This window comes from Tachysurus vachellii, chromosome 13, assembly GCF_030014155.1.
Source record: "Tachysurus vachellii isolate PV-2020 chromosome 13, HZAU_Pvac_v1, whole genome shotgun sequence".
NCBI lineage: Eukaryota > Metazoa > Chordata > Actinopteri > Siluriformes > Bagridae > Tachysurus > Tachysurus vachellii.
The window spans coordinates 12,211,615-12,238,499 of record NC_083472.1 but is presented as its reverse complement, the minus strand read 5'-3'; the positions used below and the strand labels follow the sequence as shown (position 1 = coordinate 12,238,499).

The 26,885-nt window shown below is 40.8% G+C and overlaps 2 protein-coding genes across 19 annotated transcripts in view; both read left to right on the top strand.

Annotated features, from left to right (window-relative positions):
• Positions 1-19,926, top strand: part of mbnl3 (muscleblind-like splicing regulator 3) — a 43,182-nt gene extending 23,256 nt beyond the window's left edge. For 2 of the 18 annotated variants that reach the window (XM_060884570.1, XM_060884571.1), the window contains exons 3-10: positions 866-1,030; positions 1,298-1,498; positions 1,807-2,046; positions 4,640-4,687; positions 5,456-5,606; positions 6,216-6,251; positions 7,795-7,902; positions 13,439-19,926. In XM_060884570.1, coding sequence (XP_060740553.1) covers positions 866-1,030; positions 1,298-1,498; positions 1,807-2,046; positions 4,640-4,687; positions 5,456-5,606; positions 6,216-6,251; positions 7,795-7,902; positions 13,439-13,578 — 1,089 coding nt within the window. In that variant the 3' untranslated portion in view covers positions 13,579-19,926. Of the gene's footprint in view, positions 1-865; positions 1,031-1,297; positions 1,499-1,806; positions 2,047-4,639; positions 4,688-5,455; positions 5,607-6,215; positions 6,252-7,794; positions 7,903-10,382; positions 10,478-13,435 lie in introns of all 18 variants that reach the window. The other 16 variants (XR_009649348.1, XM_060884572.1, XM_060884573.1 and 13 more) reach the window with 16 other exon arrangements.
• Positions 19,927-21,003: 1,077 nt separating this feature from the next.
• rap2c (RAP2C, member of RAS oncogene family) lies at positions 21,004-25,530 on the top strand. The gene is made up of 3 exons (XM_060884588.1): positions 21,004-22,006; positions 22,227-22,534; positions 24,835-25,530. The coding sequence occupies exons 1-2, from the start codon at positions 21,734-21,736 to the stop codon at positions 22,503-22,505; spliced, it is 552 nt and encodes a 183-aa protein (XP_060740571.1). The 5' UTR covers positions 21,004-21,733; the 3' UTR covers positions 22,506-22,534; positions 24,835-25,530.
• Positions 25,531-26,885: the final 1,355 nt, after the last annotated feature.

The following is a 26,885-nucleotide window of genomic DNA, read 5'->3' as shown; positions in this document are numbered from 1 at the left end:
TACTTTAGTATGCCTTTTTTAAACAGCCATCTCAGTAACTTGCAAACATTTAGGCTGCTTTCTAATGAGAGAAATGACATTTTTTAGATTTCACAAGAGCAGTGAAATCGGGTGTGTATGTTGTCAGTGCAGAACACACACACTGGTGCAGGAGTTGGGATGTGAGGTATGTGCGATTACTCGTTTTAATGACATTCATGTGTAAGAATGAGGATTTGCACGTGTAATTAGAGCTAGGATAGTACAGTATGGTTAATGTTGTTTCACCGAATTTCTCAATTTATTTGTGAAAAAATTGAAGAAATTAACAGTAGAAAAGTTGTCATCTGTCATCGTCCTGTCAGTCATCGTCCTGTCAGTCATCGTGTCTCACAGGAGAGGCTGCTCGCGCCACTCGACTAACGTCACGTGACTCCTGTTCTGTGCTGCGACTGCGGCTCGTGCTGAATGGATTAGACATCACTATTAATTTATTAATAGAGATGTCTTTTTTACACTAGGCCACTTAAAGGGCCGGAACAAATTACCATGCCGACCGGATCCCGCCCCCGGTTCGGCATTTGAATAGCCCGGTCCTAGTGCTTGGAAATGTCATAACAATGATCATTAATCAAACATTATCTAATCAATAGCTCCTAAATTTCCAGCAACCTGCTTTACTTGTTTCATGCTTTGTTTCTACTTTGCATTATATTAGTTCCTTGCACATGTATGGAACAACTATTTAATTTTATTCTCTGACTTGATTGATCCTTATCTCCCTGATATCCTGCTTTGGTTCCTTTTGAATTTTAAAGCGATCTCAGATTATCATCCAACCTTATTCAAAAATTTCATCCCGACTCTCTTTCTTACTCACTCTTAGGGTCGCTGCACACGTGATAACTGTAAGTACCTGCACCCACCGCCACACCTGAAGACCCAGCTAGAAATCAATGGCCGGAACAACCTGATTCAGCAAAAGGCGGCAGCTGCCATGTTGGCTCAGCAGGTGCAGTTCATGCTGCCTGGAGCCCAGCTACAGCCCATAGTAAGCACACCTTCTCATTCCCAGCGTCGTTCCACTGTTCATCTGTTAAACCCTTTCTTCTTTTTTTAATAAGAAGTGTTTATTAAGCATGTATTTAACAGTGATTGAAGGTTAATCAGTGTATAATTTAATACAGCTTTGTAATAAGTGCATCAAGCTTCTAAAATGAGCCAATGAACTCCTCTGTAAAAGCCTTGTGAAATCCAGTTGCTTTTATTGAACGTTTATCTCAATCTTTTCTTCCCTCTTTTTGGTCCTGTATTGCAGACCACGTTCCCAGTATCACCCTCATTGGCCACCACTCAGAGTATGGCTTTAAATCCTTACATGGGCCACATGAACCCTGGCATCAGCCTCATGCCCGAGCTGCTGCCCAGCACCCCTGTGCTGGTCCCGGGGAGCCCCACGGGCATCTCTGTGGGCAACGGCAACTCCTCTCAGAAGCATGTTCGCACAGACAAGCTTGAGGTATGGCTGCTGCTATGTGTAGTTCTGTTTAACCCATACTGGGTTATTTAAGGTCAGAGAGAGATGTGGATATTAAATAAAGCTATATGATGACCATGCATTGCATTATGATACTGTATTGCATTTTAAGTTTTAGGAAACTGCTAAAACATTTAAGATGGGCTTGCTGCCATCAGCTGCTGTTCAGTTAAATCAACTGTACAAATATTGTTTTATTTTTAGTTCTTATCAGCCTGAACTATACTAAGTAATAACGTGCAGCCGTACTCTTCTGTTTTTCTGATCATTTTTGCGTGTTTTGTTTCCAGGTGTGCCGTGAGTTTCAGCGGGGCAACTGCACGCGGGGTGAGAACGAGTGCCGCTACGCTCACCCAGTAGAGGCAGGCATGGTGGACGGCAGCGAGAACTCCGTCATCGTGTGCATGGATTACGTCAAGGGCCGCTGCTCGCGCGACAAGTGCAAGTACTTCCACCCACCGGCACACCTGCAGGCCAGGATTAAAGCAGCACAGCAGCAGCAAGCCAGCCAGAGTGCAGCAGCAGCAATGGTGAGATGGAGACAGTGGCACCTAGAGTACTGCAGTCTTACATAAACATCAAATACACCAAATAAACCACCTATATATATACACACACACACATATATCAGACGTGTGGCATATTAAAGTAAGAACTAGCATTAAGGGTTTTAACAAGGTGTTGGCCCACCACAAGCCACCAGAACAATTCGTGTCTAGAACTGTACTTAAGTGTGATAATCTTCCTTCCAAAACATCACCTCGGATTCAGTTGGGGCATTGATGATTCTGTCTAATGATGTCAGTCCAAAAGCTCCCGTAGATTCTCAATTGTCTTGAAATCTGGCAACTGTGAAGGACATAACATCATTTTTTTTTTATACCCATCGAACAATTCAGTTAGTCCTCATGCACTTTGGATGGAAACACTGTTATTCTCTTGGAGACCAATCAGTCAGACAGAAATTAAATGAAGGTGATCAGTCAGTATAACAATGTATTGATTGGTTCTAAGGAGACAGGTGGACCCACACCATGCCAGCTAAGTGTCCCTCACACTGCAGCAGACCCACTGTTTATCTGTAAATGTAAATCTGTAGCACAGAACACCGTTTCTGTACCACTTACAGTTTCACAAAGCCCTTTGCTCGCACCAATGATGAACAGCTTTTATCTAAAGCCTAAAGATTCTCTGGATACTCAGAACTCAGGCTCTGCTCAGATATTTGGATATCCAGGTAAACATTTGTGCTGCTGGTATTCAAGTAATAAAATCAGTATTCAGGCAATTGTAAGTTGAGAAACTAACAAAAAGGAAACCACATGTGGCTGTATTTGGCTGCAGAGATCAGAGCTCACATTGCATGTGCTTAGAGATTTGTTGGGAAAAAAAAAAAAGTTGGGAGCAAACAGATCTTACTCTCATGCAGGCAGGAGCATGTAGCCAGATATGACTTATAATAAGATAAGATAATTATGTTCCAATATCATTCAGGCCTTCATTCGAATGCGTACCTTTGCAGAGGAAAACTCATTTTACACCAAAGCAACGTAACACGGCCACACTGGATCCTGCTCCTGACACAGGTGCAGGCTCATGGGCATTAATAAAAAAAACTGAGCAAAAAAAAGGAAACCTGTACAGGAATCGAGAGCAAATATATTTAACAAATGAGCCTCTCTTGTTCACTGAAGTGTCTCTTTAAAGCAGCTCAGTGAATTAGGGATGTGTAACAGATCTGTCTATACAGAACAGAGATTAAACACTAAATTTCCCTTCATTAAAATGTTACATTGCAAGGCATTAAATGATTCTTGTGCAAAGATTTTATTTGTACCCAGCGTTTATTTAATTAAGACAATTAAAGTAATTTTGCATTTCTTAGTATTGGATAGTCTATTGTTTTCTTTTTGGAGAAGTGGTGCATTCATACTGTAAGCTTACATCACACACTATAAAAAACTAAATCTAACACATATGAAGCTTTGCTCTAACTAGAAGCCTCCGTATCTCCTCTGTACTCGAGTTCTCTGAACACTTTTTAAGGACTGGCCACTGGATGGTGGAGGTAGGATTAATAGTTAGGGTTTTAGAAGCACACTAATGGGTCAGACTCATGGGATAATGTTAATCAGGTATTATGTGCTCTTATCATGGTACAAGGTGAAGACTGAGGATCGTAGGAGATGCAGTCTGCAGCTTTGCGAGTTACAACGTTAAGCTGTAATTGTTTGTAGTTTCTCATTTCATTTCAAAGGCTTGCCTTAAAAACTGTCCACAGTATTGAAATTCACTAGTAAACACATTTCTTTACGTACTATATTATATATGTGTGTTTATAACTTCAACAAGCCATGTGTATGGCGAGTGTATTCAATTATTCATGATCCCCTTGTGTGTGTGTGTGTGAGAGAGAAAGAGAGAGACAGAGAGAGAGAGGAGGGGTAAGTAAGTGCATTAGAAGCTGGTCTTTTGTCTTCTCAGTGATGTATGGAGACTTTCAGCTCAATGATAAGTTACAAAAACCAGCTCTGCAGTGAAGGTGCAGGCAAAAAACAAGCGGAGTAATAAGCAGATAAGCAGATGAAGCGGAAAGAAAGGCAATTGTGCAACAGCAGCTAACTGGCCGCCTTCTGCATACAGCTGTTTTGCTGCAGTGAGCTCTCCCTTACATGACACAAGCGCTTGTTCTGTGTCCTCTGCAGTGCTTGTACCATTTCACCATTGCAACAGCTGGGATTTTGCAGTCTTTCAGTCTTCCTGCAGGGTGTTTTTAACAGGTTTATCAAAGTGTCGTGTCATTTCCTAGTGCTCAAGCTTGTGGATCAGCTTGCCACAGTTTCTCTCATTTTTTGCTTTTGTTTAGGCCATTCTCTCTCTTCTTCATACTGCTTATTGTTTTAGTCATTCATAGTGATACATGTTTGTGCCCTGTGTTGCCCTAACATCCTCTTTTTTTTTTTTCCTTCTGTCTCCACATTATGCTTTAAAATTCCATCTCAGCTGACACCATTCCCACATTGGTTACTGTCTTGTGTGCCCTGTCTTTGTTTGTGCGTCTGTCTGTCTTTGCTGATTGGTTTGCTGTCATCATGCACTCACTGCCTGCTAACCTGGCCACAGCCTGCAGCGCGTCCTCTGAAGCGCAGCCTGCAGTCAACCCCTGACCTGGTACTTTTGATCTCTCACCTTTTTTTTTTTTTTTCCTTTTTTTTTCCTTTTTTTTCCTGTTCACACCTTTTTCACCACCAAATACTAAACTGTGTACTCATTCAAGCATGACTTTCCGAATGTATTATCATCATTAACTGTGATCACACAAATGCAGTTCAGCCTATTACCCTGTACTGGGCTTGCAATTACAATTAATTATTTATGTTGTTGTAGCGCAGTCTGCTGGTACGCAGTCACCTAATTATAAAGGGATAAATTTATGACTTTGATTTCAGCCTCCAGTAAATTCACAAATGGAGCAAAGAACAATTCTGCCAATGGACAAGACTGGTGTTCTAAAAGCAACAAAAATAAGTGCTTTTAGTAGATAACTATAGTAGACGTAATAACATGCAGCAAAGTGAAGGGAATGTTTTGCATCTGTATCATATTGTATGTGTATTGCTGAAGCTTTGGATGTGTTCTTGCCATGCTGTAGTGCTACGCTTTCTTCAGCCTAATGTGTTTACTATGCATATTGCGGTTATGCATATTACAAGAAGTAGCCACATAGATTAAGGCTAAAAATAGACCTGTTTATAAAAGGACTAAGGAACCGACGCCAGTTACAGCAAAAATTGTTTAAGCAAAAATTGATCGATCTTCCCTGTTGTGCTCTTATTATCTGACCTGGCATTAGTTTCTTTTTTCTGATTTATCGCTCCCTCCTTCTGTCTATTCTTCTACCTTTCTTGCTCTCTGTCACTTTCTGTACTCTTCCGTAAGGCCCTTCCTCCAGGGAGCATGCAACAGATACCAAAGAGGCCCACCCTGGAAAAGAGTAACGGCGCTGCAGCCATCTTCAACCCCAGCATGTTTCACTACCAGCAGGCTCTGGCCAGCATGCAGCTGCAGCAGCCGGCCTTCATCCCCACAGGTGAGCCTCAGCTATTATTTACTCTGTTTGCACCATACACAATCTGTTCATTGGTTTCACACAACATGGCTCAGCTGAAAGAAGTCAGACTTTCCCTGCTTGCCCTCTCGTTCTCCCTTTGTTCTCTCATGCATCTTCTGCGTCTCTGGGTACTTTGCCCCACACACATGTCTTGCTAATTGGTCCCCTGTAACACACGCACACACTGAGCTTTGCCAGTGATCTAGTGCCGCATTGGATTATTTACTTGTGCGCAGCTGCTGCAGTGCATCTGTGCACTTCATAAAGTCGCCACTAAATATTCTTCACAGTAAGTAGAAGGGTATGAAACATCTGTAATACTAATGACATAATAGTACTTAAAAAAAAAATCACTACTTCAGGATGTTTCACATTTCCACTGTATTAAAACATTTCAGAGTAACCCACTGTATTTTTTCTGTCATGTGTGGCCTTCGTGTTGTCTGTATGGCTTGTGGTCACCAACACAGCCTTTAGTCGCACATTAACTTTGTTGTTTGGTCTCGTCTCTTACTCCTATACCACCTGACCCCCATCCCACCACCACCATCACTCCTCGTGCTGGGTTCTCTGTGCATGGTGCACCAGGTTCCCTGCTCTGCATGACTCCATCTGGAGCCATCGGTAGGTCCCTTGTGAGTCACCTCTGCTCTACAGGTTCTCTTAGGGCAAGGAGGAGGCTGTGTGGCAGGCAGGAGAGAGTGTGCGCGAGAGTGAGTGTGTGTGCGCGAGAGTGAGTGTGTGTGCGCGAGAGTGAGTGTGTGTGCGCGAGAGTGAGTGTGTGTGCGCGAGAGTGAGTGTGTGAGCGCGAGAGTGAGTGTGTGCGCGCGAGAGTGAGTGTGTGCGCGCGAGAGTGAGTGTGTGCGCGCGAGAGTGAGTGTGTGCGCGCGAGAGTGAGTGTGTGCGCGCGAGAGTGAGTGTGTGCGCGCGAGAGTGAGTGTGTGCGCGCGAGAGTGAGTGTGTGCGCGCGAGAGTGAGTGTGTGCGCGCGAGAGTGAGTGTGTGCGCGCGAGAGTGAGTGTGCGCGCGCGAGAGTGAGTGTGCGCGCGCGAGAGTGTCTGCGCGCGCGAGAGTGAGTGTGCGCGCGCGAGAGTGTGTCTGCGCGCGCGAGAGAGTGTGCGCGCGCGAGAGAGTGCGCGCGCGCGAGAGAGTGCGCGCGCGAGAGAGTGTGCGCGCGAGAGAGAGTGTGCGCGCGCGAGAGAGTGTGCGCGCGCGAGAGAGTGTGCGCGCGCGAGAGAGTGTGTCTGCGCGCGCGAGAGAGTGTGTCTGCGCGCGCGAGAGAGTGTGTCTGCGCGCGCGAGAGAGTGTGTCTGCGCGCGCGAGAGAGTGTGTCTGCGCGCGCGAGAGAGTGTGTCTGCGCGCGCGAGAGAGTGTGTCTGCGCGCGCGAGAGAGTGTGTCTGCGCGCGCGAGAGAGTGTGTCTGCGCGCGCGAGAGAGTGTGTCTGCGCGCGCGAGAGAGTGTGTCTGCGCGCGCGAGAGAGTGTGTCTGCGCGCGCGAGAGAGTGTGTCTGCGCGCGCGAGAGAGTGTGTCTGCGCGCGCGAGAGAGTGTGTCTGCGCGCGCGAGAGTGTCTGCGCGCGCGAGAGTGAGTGCGCGCGAGAGAGAGAGAGAGAAAGAAAGAGATATAGAAATCCACAACCAGCTCCTGTATCTCTAAGACGCAAAAATGTGCCAGTAACCTGCCTGAACTCTAAAAAAAAAAACATGAACCAGTGAATAATGAAATAATTTGGATGGCATTGCATAATTAAAAGTATGGCATCACTGAATTAACCTTTTACTTATTTATTAAGGATTAGAATTTCTTTAAAACCTAATATGTGCTGGTTCAAATGTTGAAGTGTTTTGAACGTAAATAAATCAAGAGTTCATGATCTCGACAGTAGAGTCCCGGGCATGTGTAATGTCTGTCACATTATTGTCACCTCTCTGCTTGCATTTCTTCTCCTTGCTCAATTTGCTCATTTATTTTTGCTCTCTGTGCAGCTTCTCAGCTTGTTTGTGTATGTGTGCTCATGTATGAAAGTGATGGAGCCACAAAGCTAGCTACACCAAAGCTAGGTCTTACTCATAATTCACTAAGAGCAGTTCCTGTTTTTCTTTGTGCTCCTTTTTTCTTCCTCCTCCTCCTCCTCTCCTCTTGGTCATCTCCCCTTTAAATCTTTGTAGGGCTTTTCAAACCTCCCGGCCCAATGGCAGAGGGCCGCTGGGAGAGGCGGGATTGGAGCAGCTGCCGGCCCCCCCACAGCCGCTACCTATCAGGGCCTGGACAGACTGGTGAGGGTAGAGCCCAGCCCCCCTCCCGCCCCCCAACACTCACACACACACGCACACACACACCTTGTCCATACACTGATCCTGAGGATACATCACCTGGACACCATATGTTTCACCGAAGTCTAGGTCGAAGCCAAATCAGTCCCAGTTCACACATCCTGTAGATTATAAACTCATAAACACACCGTCTTACTTCCAGATATGTTATGAGAGTAGAATTCACTCACAGGTCCGTCTAAACCTATTGTATAGCGACAGCTCCGCAATCTCTCCCTAACAACAATTAAGAGTTTAATCAGCATGCCCATATGTGTGTGTGTGTGTGTGGATGTGAGGGGAAGTGTGTGTCTGCGTCATGTAGGATTCCGTTGCTGTTTGTGTATCATGCTCTATTAGTTTGCTCTCTGCCATATAACGACTCTTCATTTATAAACAGAGGAGGTTTAGGCTAACTTTTCCTATGGGAGCCATTCACACATTCACATGTCACTAGTAAAGTAACTGCTCTTTATTATGGGTTACATATCAAATATATAAGCAGACATGTAAAGAAAAAAGGAAGAATTGGCCATGATCTCAAAGCTAGATTTGTGTTGGAATGCACTGTATGTGTAGGCTACATTTTCTGTTATTTTCTGTCAGTTTTGTTTTAGTTTTTGCTTTCGTTCCAACACATGGTCCAGCTCCATCAAAATACAATTATCAGATATATCTGTCTGATTGGATTGTATGAGTTTGATTTAAAAAAAAAATTATTTTTTTTTTTTAAGTGCACAGCTGCAGTGCAATGAGTATTGATCTTAGTTATTTCAAGTTGGTAACACTTTATAATAACAACTGGTTTGAAGTTTCTTTTAAAAGTCCAATAATAAATCGATTGAACATGAACGTATACAGCGATGGTATTAAAATAGAAAAAAGTCCAATAACATTTTTATTCAATAAATATGAATATTTCTACACATTACCAGCTTTAAATACATCACAAAATTAGATATTAATGTGTCCATAAATTATATAATATTAACAAGACAAGCTCTGTGCTTTCAGTCTGACATCTTGTTCCATTTGGTGAGCTGCTTTATAAACAGTATGGATATTTTTGCAACAGTTCCAAATCAAGTGCTACTAGCATAAAATTCTTTTTTTGTCACCAATATATAGCAACCCGTGCATAATTTTTAGATGTTAAACTTATTGAGGAAGAAAATGTACTAAATATGACAGAATGAGGATGTGGTTTATTGCAACAACAACAACAAAAATTTTAACTTTGGGAACAAGAGTTTATGTAAAAGTTATTAAAGAATTTGAAGCTGGTAATATAGAGTATATAAGTTAAATATATAGGTTTAATGATGTGCTACAGGAAAACTGATCTGTTGGTCATTTGCCATGTCAGTCAAATTGAACGGAGGCAGCTCATGACTTTTTACAGCTGGTCACTTCATGTGTTTTCTCTGATCCGATCTGATTTGTTAAAACTGTTCCATTTACATTAGGCCACATAATTGCGTCTTGGCGAATCGGATATCAATCCGATATTTCTACTCCCACCCAGTATGCAAATATATTTTACCTCATTTCCGGGGTAATTGAAATGTAACACGCTTTGGTGTATGCGGTTGCTACAAAAATCAGCATTTACTGTTTGCTGCATTTTCGCTGGCGGCAGCAGTGCATTTTAAGACCCAACGAGACACCTGGGTGAAAGATCGGAGCCAGCACTGATGGGAAAACATATTTGTTTCTGGCGCAATGCACGACTCGCGAGTCACCTGTGAGTGACGTACTTCTGTTTGGGAGGAGTATAGCGCTGATGGATGTGGCTTGAACAACCACATTCATTTACACCTGTCCAGTTTCATCTGAAATGCGTCCCAGACCACCTCCTGAAGTGGTTTGAGCGGATTTATATCCGTCTCGAAACCGTTTCGGAGGGCATTTACTCCTGGACTTTTTACGATCGGATAGCTATCGGATCACAGAAAACGCATGAAGTGACCAGGTGTAAAAACCCCCTATAGTGAGGGCCAGTGGTTTGGCTTGTGAGGCTACTAAATTGACACAAACTTAAATGTATTTATTACATAAATTTTCTTCACAGAAGACCAAAACTGTGATGAGACCAAATGAAAAACAACTTGCTAACTCTTATTGCTGCTGTTGTTATAATGTCTTAAAGCTAATGCGAGTCCTAGACATTTAAAAGCTCTCCATAACACGTCAGTAAAATAGATTCCATTGTTTATTGAATTGTTGCTTTTACAAATGCACCAAATCTTATGTTATAAAGTGTTACCTGTAAGTCTTAATTGCATGTTCTTGGGTGAAAAATCATCTTGGCAGTACATAAATGCTACTTGCCATGACTGTTCCGCCTCTTCCTCTGGCATATAATGTCATGGTACTCATAACATTCCTCCTCCCCTCCACCTCTCCCCTCTCCCTTGTTTCTTGTCTGACTCGCCTGAAAAAAGTTCCCATGATGCACGGTGCCACCACTTCCACTGTTTCGTCGGCTACGACCCCAGTCACCAATGTTCCTTTTGCCGAATCAGCTGCCTCCAATCAGGTTTGCCCCTTCATTTTGGCCTCTTCTTTTTTCAGCTGTACGGCATCTGGCACTGGTCCACAGACACCACGTTCAGCAGCGTAGCGAGACATTTCTCTGAAAATGTTATATTTCTGATGTCAATTTAATTTTAGACTTCTTCATTCTGAAAGTCTGAATCCCACCTTGGTGTGAATGAGTGGATGAACCTGTGAATGTGGATTAGCATCCCATTCAGGATACCAGGCCTGTGCTCGGCGTTCCTGAGAATGGCTCGGGATGCACGGCTAGCACAACCAGGATAACGCAGTTAATGATGATTAACGAATGTGTAAATGGATGATGAGCCTGACAGAAAGTAAAAGACAGAAATGAGAGCAATTTCATTTTCTCATTATAATGAGCTTCTGTTTTTCTGAGATTGGGATCTGTTTAATGTGGGAGCTCTGGCCCTAGGCAACCCACCTGAGCTAGCTGTTTGTGCTAGTTAAAACCCAGCTGGATTGTAAGTCTCTGTGGACCAGTGCGGAGCCTCTGTGTAGCCCTGTGTCACCGTGTCTGTGTGTATTCACCGTGCCTTTTCAAATGTCTCCACTCTATGTTGGCACACAGCATCTTCTGTGTAGTTAAAACATTTATAGAGTCCATATTCATTCTTTCTCTTTCTCTAGTTTTTGAACAGTTAGCTTTGGGGGTTTAAATCAGTATCACTTAGCAATGTCGCTAGCTGTTGTTTTCTCTCTCAGGGCCAGATGTACTAAGCTGTTTACACTCATTTTGACATGTTGCTTGAAAAACCTTAACATAACGTACATAACACCTTAGGTATGAAACTGGCGCATGATGCAGATTACTGTATGTATGCAGTATATGCATGGAAATAAGCAAAGTCCAGCTGGTTACATATTCTGTTTGATGCATTTTATTTTGTGCAATTTGTGGTGATCAGTGACGTGTCATTTTGTCCACAAGTGTAAATTAGCGCCATGTGTGTTGGTGAATGCAGTTTGCGTGTTTATGTATAGTCTACACACTCCTGATAAAATGGTAGCTTTTTGTGATGTAAAAATATATAATAATAATAATAATAATAATAATAATAATAATAATAATAATAAGAGCAAGATAAATCATGTCAGAATGCTCTGCACTTTCAATGAGAAATTACAGCATATGCAATTATGTCAAAAATAGGAAATTTACAAAAGTCACGATAAACTGGTTGTACCCTTTTATAAACGGTGATGTAGTTCAGAACGAATCACATTCAGTCTCATGATCAAAAATAATAATCCTACAGCTGTCAGGGAAATAATTCTAATTAACCCCAAGTAAAGATCAGCGGTTTCTCTAGGATCATATCTTCACATTCTTATTCTTCACAAGTCTTGATTATAGGTGTAGACACAAGCCCTTTCTGGAAATAAAAAAAACATCCATTCACTCTAAAACGTGATAAAATGTGTTGTGATCTGATCAATTCCTCAAGGTGTATTTGGTGTAACAAAAAAAAAAGCCTAGAAGGAACACCATACCTGCGATGAAGCGTCATCATGCTTTAGGGTTGCTTTTCTTCAGCTAGAACTAGGGCTTTTATCAAGGTGGGGGGAATCATGAATAGCAACATATACCAGTCAATTTTCCAGCAATACTTTCAGGAGTCTGCTAGAAAGCTGAAGATGTATCCAAATCAACAAATGACTGGCTTAAATAAAAGAAGATCAGTGTTTTTGAATGATCTGCCCAGATCCCAGATCTGTAGCAGACTGCGTAAAGGAGATGCCGTAACATTTCAATGGATCTAGAACATTTTTGCAAGAAGGAGGAGGAAAATATTAAAAGGCCAAGATGTGCAGGGCTGATACACAAAATTGAGTTGTGTAAAAAAAAAAAAAATTAAAAGGGACTTCACCAATGTTTTAGGAAGTGGTTATTAAAGGTTGTGAGTTCAAATCCCAAGACCACCAAGATTCCACCTCTGAGCCGCTGAGAAAGGCCCTTAACACTAATTTGTTTGAGTAAGACAAGTGTAAGTGGATAAGAGGGTCTGCCAAATATATATATATATGTGTGTGTGTGTGTGTGTGTGTGTGTTAGTGGATTTGTTTAGGAGTATGCACAATTATTATGTTTTTTATTTTGCCCTTAAAAAAAGTGCATTTTTATATGTTGTAATTGCACACTGAGCATGGAAAAAGTTCTGACATGAATTTTCTTGATATCATTTTAAGAAACTAATATATCGGGACCGCGTTTTGTGGCCTCATCCAGCCACGCTTTTTTTTTTTTGCATCTTGTCATGTATATACATCTGGCCCTAAGTCCCAGAAGCAAATCTCATATTGTAACAGTGCAGTGGGATTTAGTTTGGAGTCCCAGCTGTACAAGCTGTACTGGCAGGATGTATTCCCAGTGATGCTGTTGCACTAATCAAGAGGGGAAGCACTGCATTGTCCTCCATTTTGGTGTCGGCACTGCTCGGGCTACATTGCCAAGTGCTTCACTTTTTCCAGCACACACCAGACTGCTGACACTGCTGAACTCCAGAGCACCTGACATACTATTATTATTTTATTATTATTATTATTATTATTATTATTATTATTATTATTATCATTATTATTGTGTCTAGTACTTCAGCAATATGCTGGTAGCACATATTTTTTTTATTCCTGTTCTGTGTGTAAATAAAGTTCTTGATTATAGAGTATCTTGGTATTGCGTTGAAGTCCAGAAGAATTTCCTGTGTTTTTGGCCATATAACCTCTCAACATATCTTGTTGGAAGATCTGTTAAGCAGTACATCAGTATATTATAGTTTCTTCCATTTTTACAGACTCTATTGAGAGAATTTACTTTGAGGTAATGTTTGCATTTGCGGATATTGTGATACCCGTACCAGAGCCCTTTTATTTCTCAACTCTCTGTCTTTCTTTCTCTCATCCCCCTCCACCTTCCTCCTCTATCCTTGTCGTTCAATAGACCCCGCCGAGGTACTGACTGCTGACCCTGTCGATCTCCACTGCATTCCTGTGGAAACACACCTCTGTCCAATCCCCAAACTGCTGGTGGCGGCACCGGTGAGCCTGAACTCAGTAAGCCTCGGCCGCAATCTCAGTTAACGCACCACTATCGCCATCCCCAAATCCAACCACCCCACAGAGACATGAAAGCAACAAACGGTGTGCCTAATCAGTGCGTCCAGCAAGGACAACCCTTTCATCCTCTTATTTGATGCCCCACATTAACAAACATCAGCAAAAAATGGTTTGTTGATGCTAAAACAGGCAATATTGAAGCTAGGACCTTCAACTGTTTAAGGAAGTGTGCCATGATGCAAGGAGACTTAAGAAGCATGAAGATGCTGAATCTGAGCACTCCTTTGAATTCACAGCCATACAAGTACACAGATTTGTAGACCTACACACGCACACACATGCACACACATACACACACTAAGTTGAGAACAGTGCATCCTCCTCAGATAAGAGTGAGGTCTCAGACCCGGATTAATCCATTGTGAGTAGTAAAGCTGAGGCTTGATGTCACCTGACAGCACACATGCTACTGTAAAAGTTTGTGTAGAAAACAAGAATGTAATGCACACAGGGCTTCGGTCAGAGAGGGGTGTGTATGAGAGCTTTTTGGAAAGCACTTTTTAACCTTTATTTTAATCCCTACATTTACATGAGCTTTTTTCTTTTTATTCGCAGAGATTTACACTTTATTGTCCAGATAATTAACAAGAATAACAATGAAAGCCATGTAGCTCAAATGATTTACAACTACATTTGGTATGAATTGGCCTTGTTACTCAAAAAACTTGACTTATTTCCTCTCAGACTAAAAAAAAAAAAAAAGACTGCAAGCAACTACAACAGTTAAAAAGCAAGCATGTCATTCCTATTCTACATCCCAATCCCAATTTTTTTTTACCATTAATGAGTGAGTGGTTTATTAAAGCCTAAACCATAAAAACTGCAGTTGCTTGACTAGAGGAAGTGTCATTTTTTTTTTTTTTTTCCCAGCCTAGACATACCACAGATTTGTTTACGTGAAAAATTCAGACTGAGATTAGGTAGCTTCCTGCGTGAATACCTCCTTTTTCTTAATGCAATCCGCCTTAAGCAGAAGTGTCGCCGTACCCGCATGTCTTATTGTGTATGACAACGTACACTAATCTGCAGGGTCTGATTACAGCCCTATAGCCAGCACTGCACAGGAGGTCTGATAGATGACTAGCTCAGGATGAGTCTGATCACCATACTGTGATAGGCAGTGCCAGCACAGCAGCTGTGGCCGTCGATTGGACCAGCGCCATTTCAAAGCCCAACTGTTCCTCTGTAGTTAGCATGTCAGAGCGTATTACTCATCTCCTGCTTTTTCTTTTCTTTTTTTTTTCCCCCGTTTTCATAATACACTGATCTGTACGTTTGACTTGGTTTATCAGAGGCATTGTGATAAATTAGGGTCTGCCACCATCTCTGCTCCTGTCTTTCCCTTATCGCGTGGACAGTCCCTGCCAAACTCCATGGCCCAGTCCCTCCTACTGTGTGACAGTCTGTTTGTCTGTGCTTATTGCTTAGCCCTGTTTGTTACATCTCACAGTAACACAAGATCTTGGAACTGTCTATGCTGTGATATTCGCAGTATGACAGCAACCAAAGCAACACTTCTTGTTTTATTGAACCTTTTTTAAATTTGAAGCTAATGTGCACATCTTAAAATGTATACGTACATTATATAATGAGAGAGAGAAAATATAATTAAAAACAATGAATGTAGTTGAGCGCTCCAAAAAGACATCACAGATTGGGAATCGGCAGAAAAATGAATGCTTGGAGTCCACTAGCTCAGAATAAGGATGTTTGCTGCAATCCTACTGTCCTGTTAAATTACTAATGGCAGCGGTACAATTTTATACAAGTCTACTGCTTTGTGTCAATGACTCTAAAAGCTGGGTCACTCTGTGCCAATCAGTGTAAAAAAAAAAAAACGGAGTAGTCATTACATGCCAAAGCCCAACAAGCAGACTGATTGAAAATGTTATTTTCCCCACAGCTAATGCAATCATTAATGCTGTGCTTTCTTTCAGGCTTTCAAGCTTTCCTAATTCACTCACCTCATACTGCTGAACCATATGATTGGTGCTCCTGTAGCTTACTTGCCATGTGTGGACTAAAGGCCATTTGTGATCTGATCTACAGCAAAACCTTTTAGAAGCTTTAATTGGAGTAGATGCTTGTTTTGAAAGAACAAATACAGTGATGTAAGATAAAGCACCAACCGAGGCCTGAAACATTTTTGTAATAGAAGTGGGTGTGTTTACCTTTTCTTTTATTTATTTATTATTCAACTTTGCAACTCGCTGATTTAATCAGGATTAAGATTTCTGTGTATTATGTTTCTGAAATGTGTGTCTGTTTTTAATCCACCTTACTGATTCTGACCACTTATTGTGTCCTTATGTTCAAAAGTCCACAGACTCTAAAAGACCAGGGCAAAGCAGACTGTCAGCCATACGAGCGCTTCATTTCGCGTTGTGCTAAAAGCAGTAATTCTGCAGGAGAAAAGTGCCGAGGTGTAGAGGAGAGGCGGGGGATCAGCTGTAGCCGGGGTACTGACCAACCTCACTTACAAACATTGCCAGGAAAGGGCCTTATATTCATTTGAATGTGACATTTAAGACAAAGAAGAATGTCATTAAAGCTTGAGGATGCCTGTCTCACCTTTTTTCCCTCCTGAAACAAACCACAACATATTTTAACATATCAAGGGAGTAAACTTCTCCCAATGCCATTCACTGTTAATGTACTATAGAAACAAGTTTCTAAGAGACTTGTCAAGAACCTTCGTCGTCGTCGTCGTCATCATTACAGGAAACAGCTGTGCTGTTTTGTACAGATAGCCACACCAATGAGAATATTTCGAAGGTCAAACACTGCATCTATTTAAAAAAAAAAAAGAGAGACAGAGAGAGAGAGGACCTGTGTGGAAATAGTATATTTGTGAGCATTTATTTTGTCTAGATGAGACTCCAGGCCAAACTCTCAGGGCCTGTTTTCTAAACATTAATCAAGGTTAACCCACGACTAAAGCTGTCAGTTTTAATGCCCATTGACAGTTTCATTTAGTCTCTTCAACATCTTCAAGCCTTGAAAAACGGGCCACAGAAGGAATGTTCTGCTTTATTACAGTGATACAAGAAAATAATCATGTGCTGAAAAAGTCAGAAGAGTCATCTGAAGTCAAATGCAAACTCAACAAGACAATATACTGTGTTATTGGAGTTTCTGTGTTGTACACAATTTATAAAATGTTAAGGTGTGGGTGTCTGTAAATGTTGGCCGTTCAATTGTTTAAGAGTGTATTAAGCTGTTGATTTGTATAACGGATTATTTCCTGTAGTTGGGCGAGCCTCATTGCCTAGCTACGGTATAGATTTCTCTCTCTCTCTCTCTCCCTCCCTCCCTTTATCAAATTTTTTCTCTCATATCAAGAGTTATGCCTTCTCCAACTGCTATCCAGCAGGAATTAACAAAATACTTGATTAAGGAAAAAAAAACATGCCTTGTTTGGGGCTTTAGCGTTTTAAGAACACTCACTTTTTAAGAAGTGTGTATTCATGTGTAATGTACTTAGATAATCTTAGATGTACATATTACTAGTGCATCCTTGCTATAGTTTTGTCACCGTTAAGGTCTCGTGACCTTAATGTCATTCTCAATGGTACTTATTTTAGCTGTATTTCCACATGTTAAGTAAATTTATTGTGAGTTTTACATTTGGAAACGGAACACGTTTTAGTTCACTTGCTCATTAATGATTTCTTCTCAGTTACTTATTCTACAGCATAAACTCTCATTGCATGGAAATGGAAATAATCTAAATAATCTGATACATAGTTTGTGTAGTTAGTAGTAAATAAAGTAAAAATAAGAACTATCTATATAAATATGAATCTATATACACATTTGTATTACAATGAGCAATTCATTGTAACTTGATAGTAAGTTGTTGTTGCTATGGCAACAAAACTACAACATGGCTACCTTTGTGAATCTTGTGAATTTTTTCACACTTTCAATTGAATTAATGTACAAGGTTAACTTATTCAGAAAGGGAATGTGTAGATAATCTTACCTTGGATTAAAAAAAATGATGCCTATTTTATACAAAAAAAAATTCCTCAAGTCCAAAATCCATTTGGAGATGTCATGTTATTTCTTTTTTTATGATTTCATATTTTTCTAATGGGATACTTGTTTGAGATATGAGTCTGACGAGTCAGTGTTCAAGCTTTAGTACAGACTTGTTGGATCAAAACTGGATACCCTTCCATAATTGGCTGAGATATTCTGGTGCAAATCTGTCTCTTCAGGTGGAGAGTCATCTTTTTTTTTTTTTGTTTTTGTTTTGGTTTTTATAAAAGGGCTGTCTGGACTGGTAGACACCAGAAAGGATCTTACAGATAGACTCGTTTTGATGACGAGTGCTTGAATCTTTAACTCGATGATGTCAGGAGCAGAACGAGATGTAGGGCGTAGTAAGCTAGAACTTGAACCTCCTGGTAAAGTCTCATTTCTCTCCCTGTGCTCTCTAGCCAGCCTTTAGCCCAGCTGTGCTGGGACCTTCTGTGCCCCCATCAGTGTACGAATGTGTGTCCTTCACCTCGTTTGCACTTATGTACATAAATGAGTGAAAATATTCAGAATTTATTTTGAATATGCATAGATAAATACAAATATATAGACATATATACATATATATATATATATATATAGAAAAGAAAGCCTGTTGTTCGGAACACAGGTAAACATCTGTCCTTCTACTGGGTTGTTCAAGAAATGCGAGGGATTCGTTGTATGTTCTTTTTTGCTAATGCCCTTGTTCTCACCATGAGCATGTTGTTGCTTGCTGATAAAACAGATGAAAATGAAACGATGCTTTCTGGTTGGACATAGTTTACAAAAAATGAGCATATTACACCGAGCACTGAGGCTGTCTATATCTGAGAAACTGTGTTGGTGGTGTTTGGAAACAAAGCATGGCCCCTAAATTGTATGCAGGTGATGCATTTGCATCCAAGAAACCAAAGAATAAATAGCTTACTCGTCTTTGTTTATTTTCTGTTCGTTGTAAATTGCCTATTTAGTATAAAAAAAGCTCTTCTAATTCTGCTTATTATTATTATTATTCATAATAATGATAATAATGTATTCATGGATCTAAGAGTTGAAAAGAAATGGAATTCAAAATGGATCTGCTTGGGAGTTTAGCTTATGTGACGTCTGTACTGGTGATGTTCTGCCCCCTGCAGACAGCCATCGGTATAACAGCCAGTGAAACACTTTTCTCCTGCTTTTCTCAGGAGGGCTGAGCATCATCCAAGTACAGGACACACCACCAACATCAGTGTCAGATTACAGCAGGAAAACATTGCGCCTGGTTTTAAGGAGTTTAAGTTACATTTCTGTATTTGGTTTCCTCTCAGTGTTCATTCACACACACATTCCCAAAAAAAAAAAAATCAATAATTCAAAATATCTCAGTGCATTTCAGATCTCAAAGAAAATTCCTATCAACTCAGTGAAACCTGGAGTATATCTTGTACATTCTGTGGTCCACAGTTGCTTTGGAAGCCAAGAATTTTGTTGCCATGGCACTTGTCCTAGTAGTGAGGGAGAGACTGAGTCTTTGTAAGGTTCCATGCATATCGATGCACCTTCGGACCACGTTCACGTGGTCCCAAACCTTCAGACTGTAAAGTGGACTCAGCACAGAGTTTGATCTTTAAGTCCTGATTTACAGAACATGCAGAAAATGAATGCAATCAAAAAGGACACTTGACCACTGTGCTTATTATTGGAGGGGAAAAAAATAAAATAAACGTAACACCCTTCTGCTGTCCACCTTTCTGTGCCTGGACATTCTGTGAAGACAGTGCTTTTATTTTCCATTGTCGATTTCATTTTAAACCAAGAGAATCCATCACTCGTATTTAATCATATTTAAGTCTGTGTGCAAATTGATGTTGATGGTATTGACATATAAAATGTGTGTATAGGATTAAGTTCATATTTATGTTGTAAAATGCTATGGATGTAAATGTAAATGCAGTCTCTTGTTTTAAGATTTGAGGTTTTGTCCCTTTAAGGGTGTCAGTCAGGTGTCATTTTAAAATGCAGATTAAGTGCTTTCTACCAGAAGCAGTTTAACGAATGTCCACCTTGTTTTGAAGCCATATGTTGTTGATTCCTCTTTCCCCCACTGTAGGACAAGATCGCATTGAATGCCCTGACTCTTTATATGAAATGCTTCTCTTTCTATTTCGCGTGTTGTACTTGTATGTGCTACAAATTTGTGCTTATTGCCAATCCCTTTTATGATTATAGTAATGTATAGAAAATATACATACTTATACGATCTGTTCTTTTTGTTTGACATTTTAATAAAGCACTTAAATGGAATTCTCTGCCTGCCTGTTTTTTTTTTGTTTTTTTTTTTTATTTTACCTAAAATATAACTATTTAAAAGGTTTCATTTATTTATAAGACCCACAGATGAGAGCTAAGCCATACTAATGTCGTATGTCATGAAAAGTTATAAAATAAGGTCCCCCTTTTTGATCCTGGCTTCTGGTTACCATCTACATTCCAGAGGAAAGTCATCACAGATATAGGGAGGTTTGTGCAGGTTTCTTCTAGGTTTTATGGGTTGTCTGTTAAATTGCCCCAAGGTGTGAACAAGAGTTTTAGTAGATTTTGTTTTTACAACCCAACCCAAAATATCCAGCAGTCTCATAGTCTTAAGCAAACATTGTGAAGGAGTAGAAAAAGATTAATATGCCAAGGTCATAACAAGGCACAGTGGCTTAGTGGATAATAGGGTTGCATCTCACTTCCAGGGGTTGGGGGTGTGAGTCCCAGGCTATGATTTGAGTTTTCTCCAAGTACACTGGTTTTCTGTCCCTGCTGAAGAGACATGCATTAAAGACTAATCTCTAAATTGTGTCTAGTGGCCCTGCAATGAATTGCCACCTTGTCCATGGTGTTCCCTTTCTTGTGCCTCATGTCCTACGTGTTAAGCTTCAGGCTGCCTGCAACCCTATATAAGATCAGTGGTTCACAGTTAGTGGATGAAGCTCATAACAGGTTGTGTCCCAACAAGGTGTCATTGCAGTGAATTATTCACAACCTAGTGTCCACCTACAGTGGTCCATTCACTGAATATCTGAATCTGACAAACTGCATAGCAACAGATGAGCTACAGTGTGTCATGTACCTGATGTTAACTACCAGGAAATGTATCTGTTAGTATAATGTGTACCAGGTAATATAAACAATGAACGCGTGAAAATGACATTAAAAACTCAATTCAGAAAGAAATCGATTAGTTCATAGGTAGCTGATGATGGCTACGTCTCAAACAGAAGACAGCCGCACTAAACAGTGCGCCTGCTCTAGGTGTAGGCTGCTTATTATTTGTCACACTATGTAGTGTGTAGTATGCGGTTTGGGACAGAGCAGGAGCTCTTAAACCTCGCTTAAAGGAGCAGGAGAGAGGGCTGTGTGCTGGCCGACAGGGAGGGAGAGGCCAGAACAAGCAGAGAAAAGGAACGGAGGGGTTTTTTTTTTTTAAATGTAAATTACAAATAACTGTCTTTAGCACAAATCCCCACCTGTTGTTTTTAAGCTACGCTGCACAGGGGGTCACTGAAGAAGATCCGCCGTTCAGTTAATGTGAATGTTTTTCCTAGCGAGCTTCTAGCTTACTAGCCAGCGAGCTAGGAATAAGTGTAGGGTGCTAGCTGGAGCTTAGCTAGTGTATTCACATGGACGCTGAAATGGAAGGAACCGTAAACGCGCTTTATACCGCGCGACCTTAGAGAACAGGCCTTTAACAAGGTGTTGGCGAAATATTTTAGATTCGTCTGTAGCCTTTTTTTTATATACAATTACCATGTGCACTTACGCGGCGGCGCTGCGCAAAATCTAAATCCGACCCGAACATAGATGGAGCAGGGGCGTTTTGGGTTTAGCTATAGCTAGCACACAGCTAGCTGGCCTGGCAGACACATCAGAGCACAAAGAGCAAAGAAAATAAAAGGAGTTGCAGCACTTTTTAAACCGGTTTCGTTGTATTCGAGGTGCTTATCGGGTGGATATTTAAAGCAGGTGAATTAAACAGCCAGCTGTTTGCTTTATGTTGGGAAGCAGATAAAGCTAGCTAGGTAGCTAGCCGAGTTTGGCTCAGTGTTTTAGCGCCCAGTCCCAAATGAAGGAGTACAAAGTGGTTGTGTTGGGCAGCGGCGGCGTGGGCAAGTCCGCCCTGACCGTTCAGTTTGTCACCGGCACATTTATAGAAAAATACGACCCGACCATCGAGGATTTCTATCGGAAAGAGATCGAGGTTGACTCGTCCCCTTCGGTGCTGGAGATTCTGGACACCGCCGGAACCGAGCAGTTCGCGTCCATGAGAGATCTTTATATAAAGAACGGCCAAGGCTTCATTTTAGTTTACAGCCTTGTAAATCAGCAGTCATTTCAGGTAAGAACTGTTTCGTTCACACTCGAGCTTGTATTATGTTCACAACAAAGTTATTATGATCAAACACTTAAATATACGCCGCAGAATGTCGAGGACGTGAATAGGATCAGATAATGAAGTGAATTTCAATGTAACTCAGCTAAAAGTACACCATGCACCTGGAGGTTTGCGTGCACTTGAAGGTTTGACCACTTTTCCCCGTCTTTGGTTTTCCCACTAGGACATCAGACCGATGCGAGACCAGATAGTTCGAGTGAAGCGCTTCGAGAAGGTTCCCCTAATCTTGGTGGGCAATAAGGTGGATCTGGAATCTGAGCGTGAGGTCGCCGGGTCCGACGGTCGAGCCCTGGCTCAGGAGTGGGGCTGCCCCTTCATCGAGACCTCGGCTAAGAGCAAGACCATGGTGGACGAGCTCTTTGCTGAGATTGTGAGGCAGATGAACTATGCCACTTTGCCTGAGAAACAGGAGCAGTGCTGCACGGCGTGTGTGATGCAGTGAGGTCCATGGCCTTACCGCACACTCCACAGGTATGTAGGTCCTTTTCTGTGCAGAACGTAACATGGATCATCACTTTCAGGAATTTAGAAAATATAGAAAAAATTGGCACTTAACACAGTTTAATTTAGGAACACAAACTGAGAGAGGACATCTGCTTGAGCAGTACTAGATGCACATGTTAAGGATGATTCAGGAATTTAGAAGGAAAACCCTGCACATCTTAAAGGTGTGACTAATTCTCTACGTACACATTGTTGTGTCCCTGTTCTTCACTCTGAAGGGTCTACATCAGAGCATTGATCAACAGAAGCATGTAACTAGAATAGTTTAGGTGTCACTTCTTCAGGAAATTGTAACCAGGCATTGAGGAACTGAAAGGAAATAAATCAATAGGCAAAGCAACACATTTTGTATTTAAAATGTCAGATATTCTTTTTCCTGATGTTGGACTTTAGTAATTAAACTTTTATACTAGGAGAAGGTGCTTACCTGTACATTTTTGGTGGAATATGGCAGGATTTTGAAACAATGTCTGCAGGATGGAATTGGGCTGATCTCAATTAATGATAAGTCATGGATGGGAAAAGAAGCGCCTTCCTCATATTGTGTATAAAGCTGCATAAATCCAAGAGCTGAACACCAACCACAGTAACCTCCTGACTCACTCCTGAGCCACTTTCACACTCAGAACTGGAATGGATTACAGCAAAGCAAAAAAGAAAGAAAGAAAAACCTCACAGTTTAGGGAAACTGACAAAGCAGTGCTGTTTGGCCCTACAAAGACAGTACAGTATGGCAGAGTAGCTGAGTATGGTGACAAAAGAGAACGGCAGACCCGGGCAATGCAGGCTGTCTATAACGCAGAGAATATGCAACAACACAAATAAAATGGCAGAAGGCAGGTGTAAAAAAAAAAAAATTATAATAATAATTGTAAATTACTTGGCAACCTAACAAAAGCATTGCATCTGTGAGAGGAACACAGGAAGTGCTGTACTCACTCAGAGGGACAGTGAGAAACTAGGACACACACACACTTTCCTTACTAGACTTTAACAGTTACCACAAACCTAACAGGGTTGTCATCTAATCTTTACAGTTTGAGATAAGAATGTTTACTTTTTGGATTTCCTTTGAACGTTCACATACCTTTTTATAATTCAGTCTTTGGAACATAATTTAATCATGTTAAACAGAACATCTTGAATTAACAACTTGTGTCTGGAAACGTGGTCCAAGACTCTCCAGTGTGACTATCCAGAATTTGTCATTCTAAGAACATGTATGTCTATTAGAGGTGGTTCTGTATGTTGTTTAGTTTAGAAGCACAAAGCTTTATTTTCTTATGTACAAGGTCACGTTTGTGTGTTACTGACTCATGGCGAACTGTAAACATAGAGAGTGGGTCACATACAGTTGTAGTTTGGTGCCAGAGACAAACCAGTTGTTAATCGACTGCTTCTCAGGTCAGGCTCGGTTCTGTTATCATAAGATCACCCAAAGAATGCGGCGTGACCAGCCTGAGTACAGCGGCAGACTGCTGAAGCGTGAAGAAGCAGCGCAGTCTAGACTAGTGTCCGGAACGAGAGAGCAGGGAGATTCCCAGCAAAGAAAGAGGAAAATCCTACCTCCTGAATGACAATGCATGTTCCAAAATAACAGGAAACAAGTTCTCCATCTGTGTGCCTCCATTCGGTTTGTTACTAACTTCTTCAAACAAGCATGTTTCAGAATGTGAGAAAATGACTTGTAACATATAATCTAATGAAGAAAAGTGGTTATTTTGTCTCTGTGGAATTTCAAGGAGAGCATCTCAAGGATGTTGCTCTATCTGCACAGGACATTACACAGGAGTTTTTGAAGTAGGAAATCTGTCTCTTCCCCTTCAAGTGTAAAATGTGTTCCACTAACCCCCTCAGTGCAGACTTGTATATAAACATATTCCAGCTATTCATCTATTAGTTAAATCTGTACAATATTTTGCCTGTTTTATTGGAGACCTAAAGCTTTTTAATCTGCAGATGGAGCACATTAGGTCTAAATGGACCATATCTGTAGGCTACTTGTCTTTAATGATTGGGTTGGAATTAAAGCCATTTCATTCCACTGATCAGACAAAAGTCTGTCTATAAGATCTCAGGAATTGTAGGTTTGTAGGTAAAGATGTTATCGTGACACCATTTTGCTACCGATTAGAGGCGTTACCTAAAACAATTTCAATAAATGTAGTTCATTCCCCATTTTTGACTCACTCTCATAATCATATAATATTTAGGCATATGTTTAGTCTTGTTTTGCAAAATAACTGATTGGTCTTTGTTTTCTGCAGCCACAGCACCTGGCAGGAGGCCCTTTTGAACCCATGTCTGCTTCAGTGATGTTTTGACCCCATGAGCCACTCCAGTGTCACTGAGCCGTCTGAACTCAGACTGATGAGGTCACCTTGGTCAAGCCTTGGTTTGCTGCAGTGTGAAGCAGGGACATTGAAATCTCTGACTTTCATCCGTGTCTGTATTGTAGAGCACATATATAATACAGTATATATACAGTATACTGGGTGTTTTTGGGAACTGCATGACAAGCATCAGTGGGGGGGGCAGAGGACTTTGGAAACGGGGCCAAATGTGACAGGGCTATTAATATCTATTTTCTTAGAGGGGGAATTACATTGTGTATGAGCAGGATTTCTGCAACCTGTAAACATGCTGACGGTGCTCAGTTGTACATCCCTAGGATTTCTTTTAACATTTTATGTTTGATATCTACTTTTAATGTGATAATAGCCATTACAAAGGTTTGAAGCCTGGACCATCTAACTTTGCTTTTCTTCTGTTTTTTTTTTTTTTAAGACTACAGTATGTATTCCCCATAATAGTATATTTATTAAAATGTTTAATTACAAAGATGGATACATATTGAATTTTTATGTTCCATTGGCCTTTTTGCTTTTTGTGACAGTATGCATTGTTTCTGATATGGAGCATTAATGACGCCTTAAATGATTACAGTTTTGAACTTGTGTGGAGTTCGTGTTTCCTGTCTCCTCTATTCTTTTCACACACTACAACTGACCAGATCATACTGACAAAATATGGCAGATCAACTTACAGCATTGTGCTGCTAGACAACCAAAACCTTTCTTAGCTTTGTTTAAGTGGTCTTATATTGAGCTGTAGTAACCAGATGAACACTTGAAACACAAGATTTTACAGAATGCATTAAAGTATTTAGTGATATTTTGAGAACGAAAATGCTAAACTAGGAGCTTTGAGCAATGTGATAATTATATAAACCATTATAACATGATCAGATTGAAGCTGTGAGCTGCTTTAATGCTGCTCTAATATAAAGGGACAATAGAGGAAGTTCTAAATCATTGTTTGAAAATGAATTTCTTAACGTTACATTGCATAAACTGAAGAGTCAATTCAACAAGCTTCTTACTGTCATTTCAACCATATATAGCTGATGCAGTACACAGCAAAATGAGACAACCTTTCTCCAGGACTGTGGTGCTACATAAAACAAACACAGAGCTAAGGACTTAGTAAGTTAGTCCTAGCCACATAAAGTGCATCTGTGCAACCTGGTGCAAACAGTATGAGATCAAAGACAGTGCAAACAAACAACACAAGACATTATACAAAAGCAGTGTTGACCAGTGTACATACTGTATGTTCTATATTGCATGTGCAGAAACACTGGAATGAACACTGAATAGAATAGTAACAGTTATATGAAGTATTAACAGGTGCTCTAAGAAAAGGGAAAAAGAATTCAGGTGAAAAACAAATTCAGAGGAAAAAGAAGAAAAAAATCTGTAACTTAGCACACTCTTTTGTATTGGACTGTGCTAGAATGACTGTGTTTATAATGAACCAACTGCATTCAGACTCGTGTTTAAATGCATTATCACCTGTCATCAATGAAGTGAATCTGTTTAACCCCAAATAAGTCTCATCTGACTGTTGAAGCCATGGACATGTTGAAGAAATTTTTCAACCTTAAGATGGGTACAAATAATTTCCAAAGAAAGAGATGTATCAGTGAACACTGTGTAAGCCTTCATCGGGTGGAGAGAATGAAGCACTACAGTGACATTACAATGGGCAGAACATTAGCAGAGCTGCAAGGGAATCTGTAAAGCAATGATTATGCACTGAACTTAAATTCTGCATGTCTGGGCTATAGGGTAGGACTTAAACAGTACATCCAAGCCCAGGAAAGTTTGTCAAGATGTAAGATAAAATGTGTTATGGTCTGATGAACCCAAGGTAGAACATTTTTGCCATAATTCTTAAATATGTGTTTGCCACATAAACAAGACTGTTTATTAAATTTTGCAAAGAAGAGTGAAATAAATTTGTCAGAACAAGATTA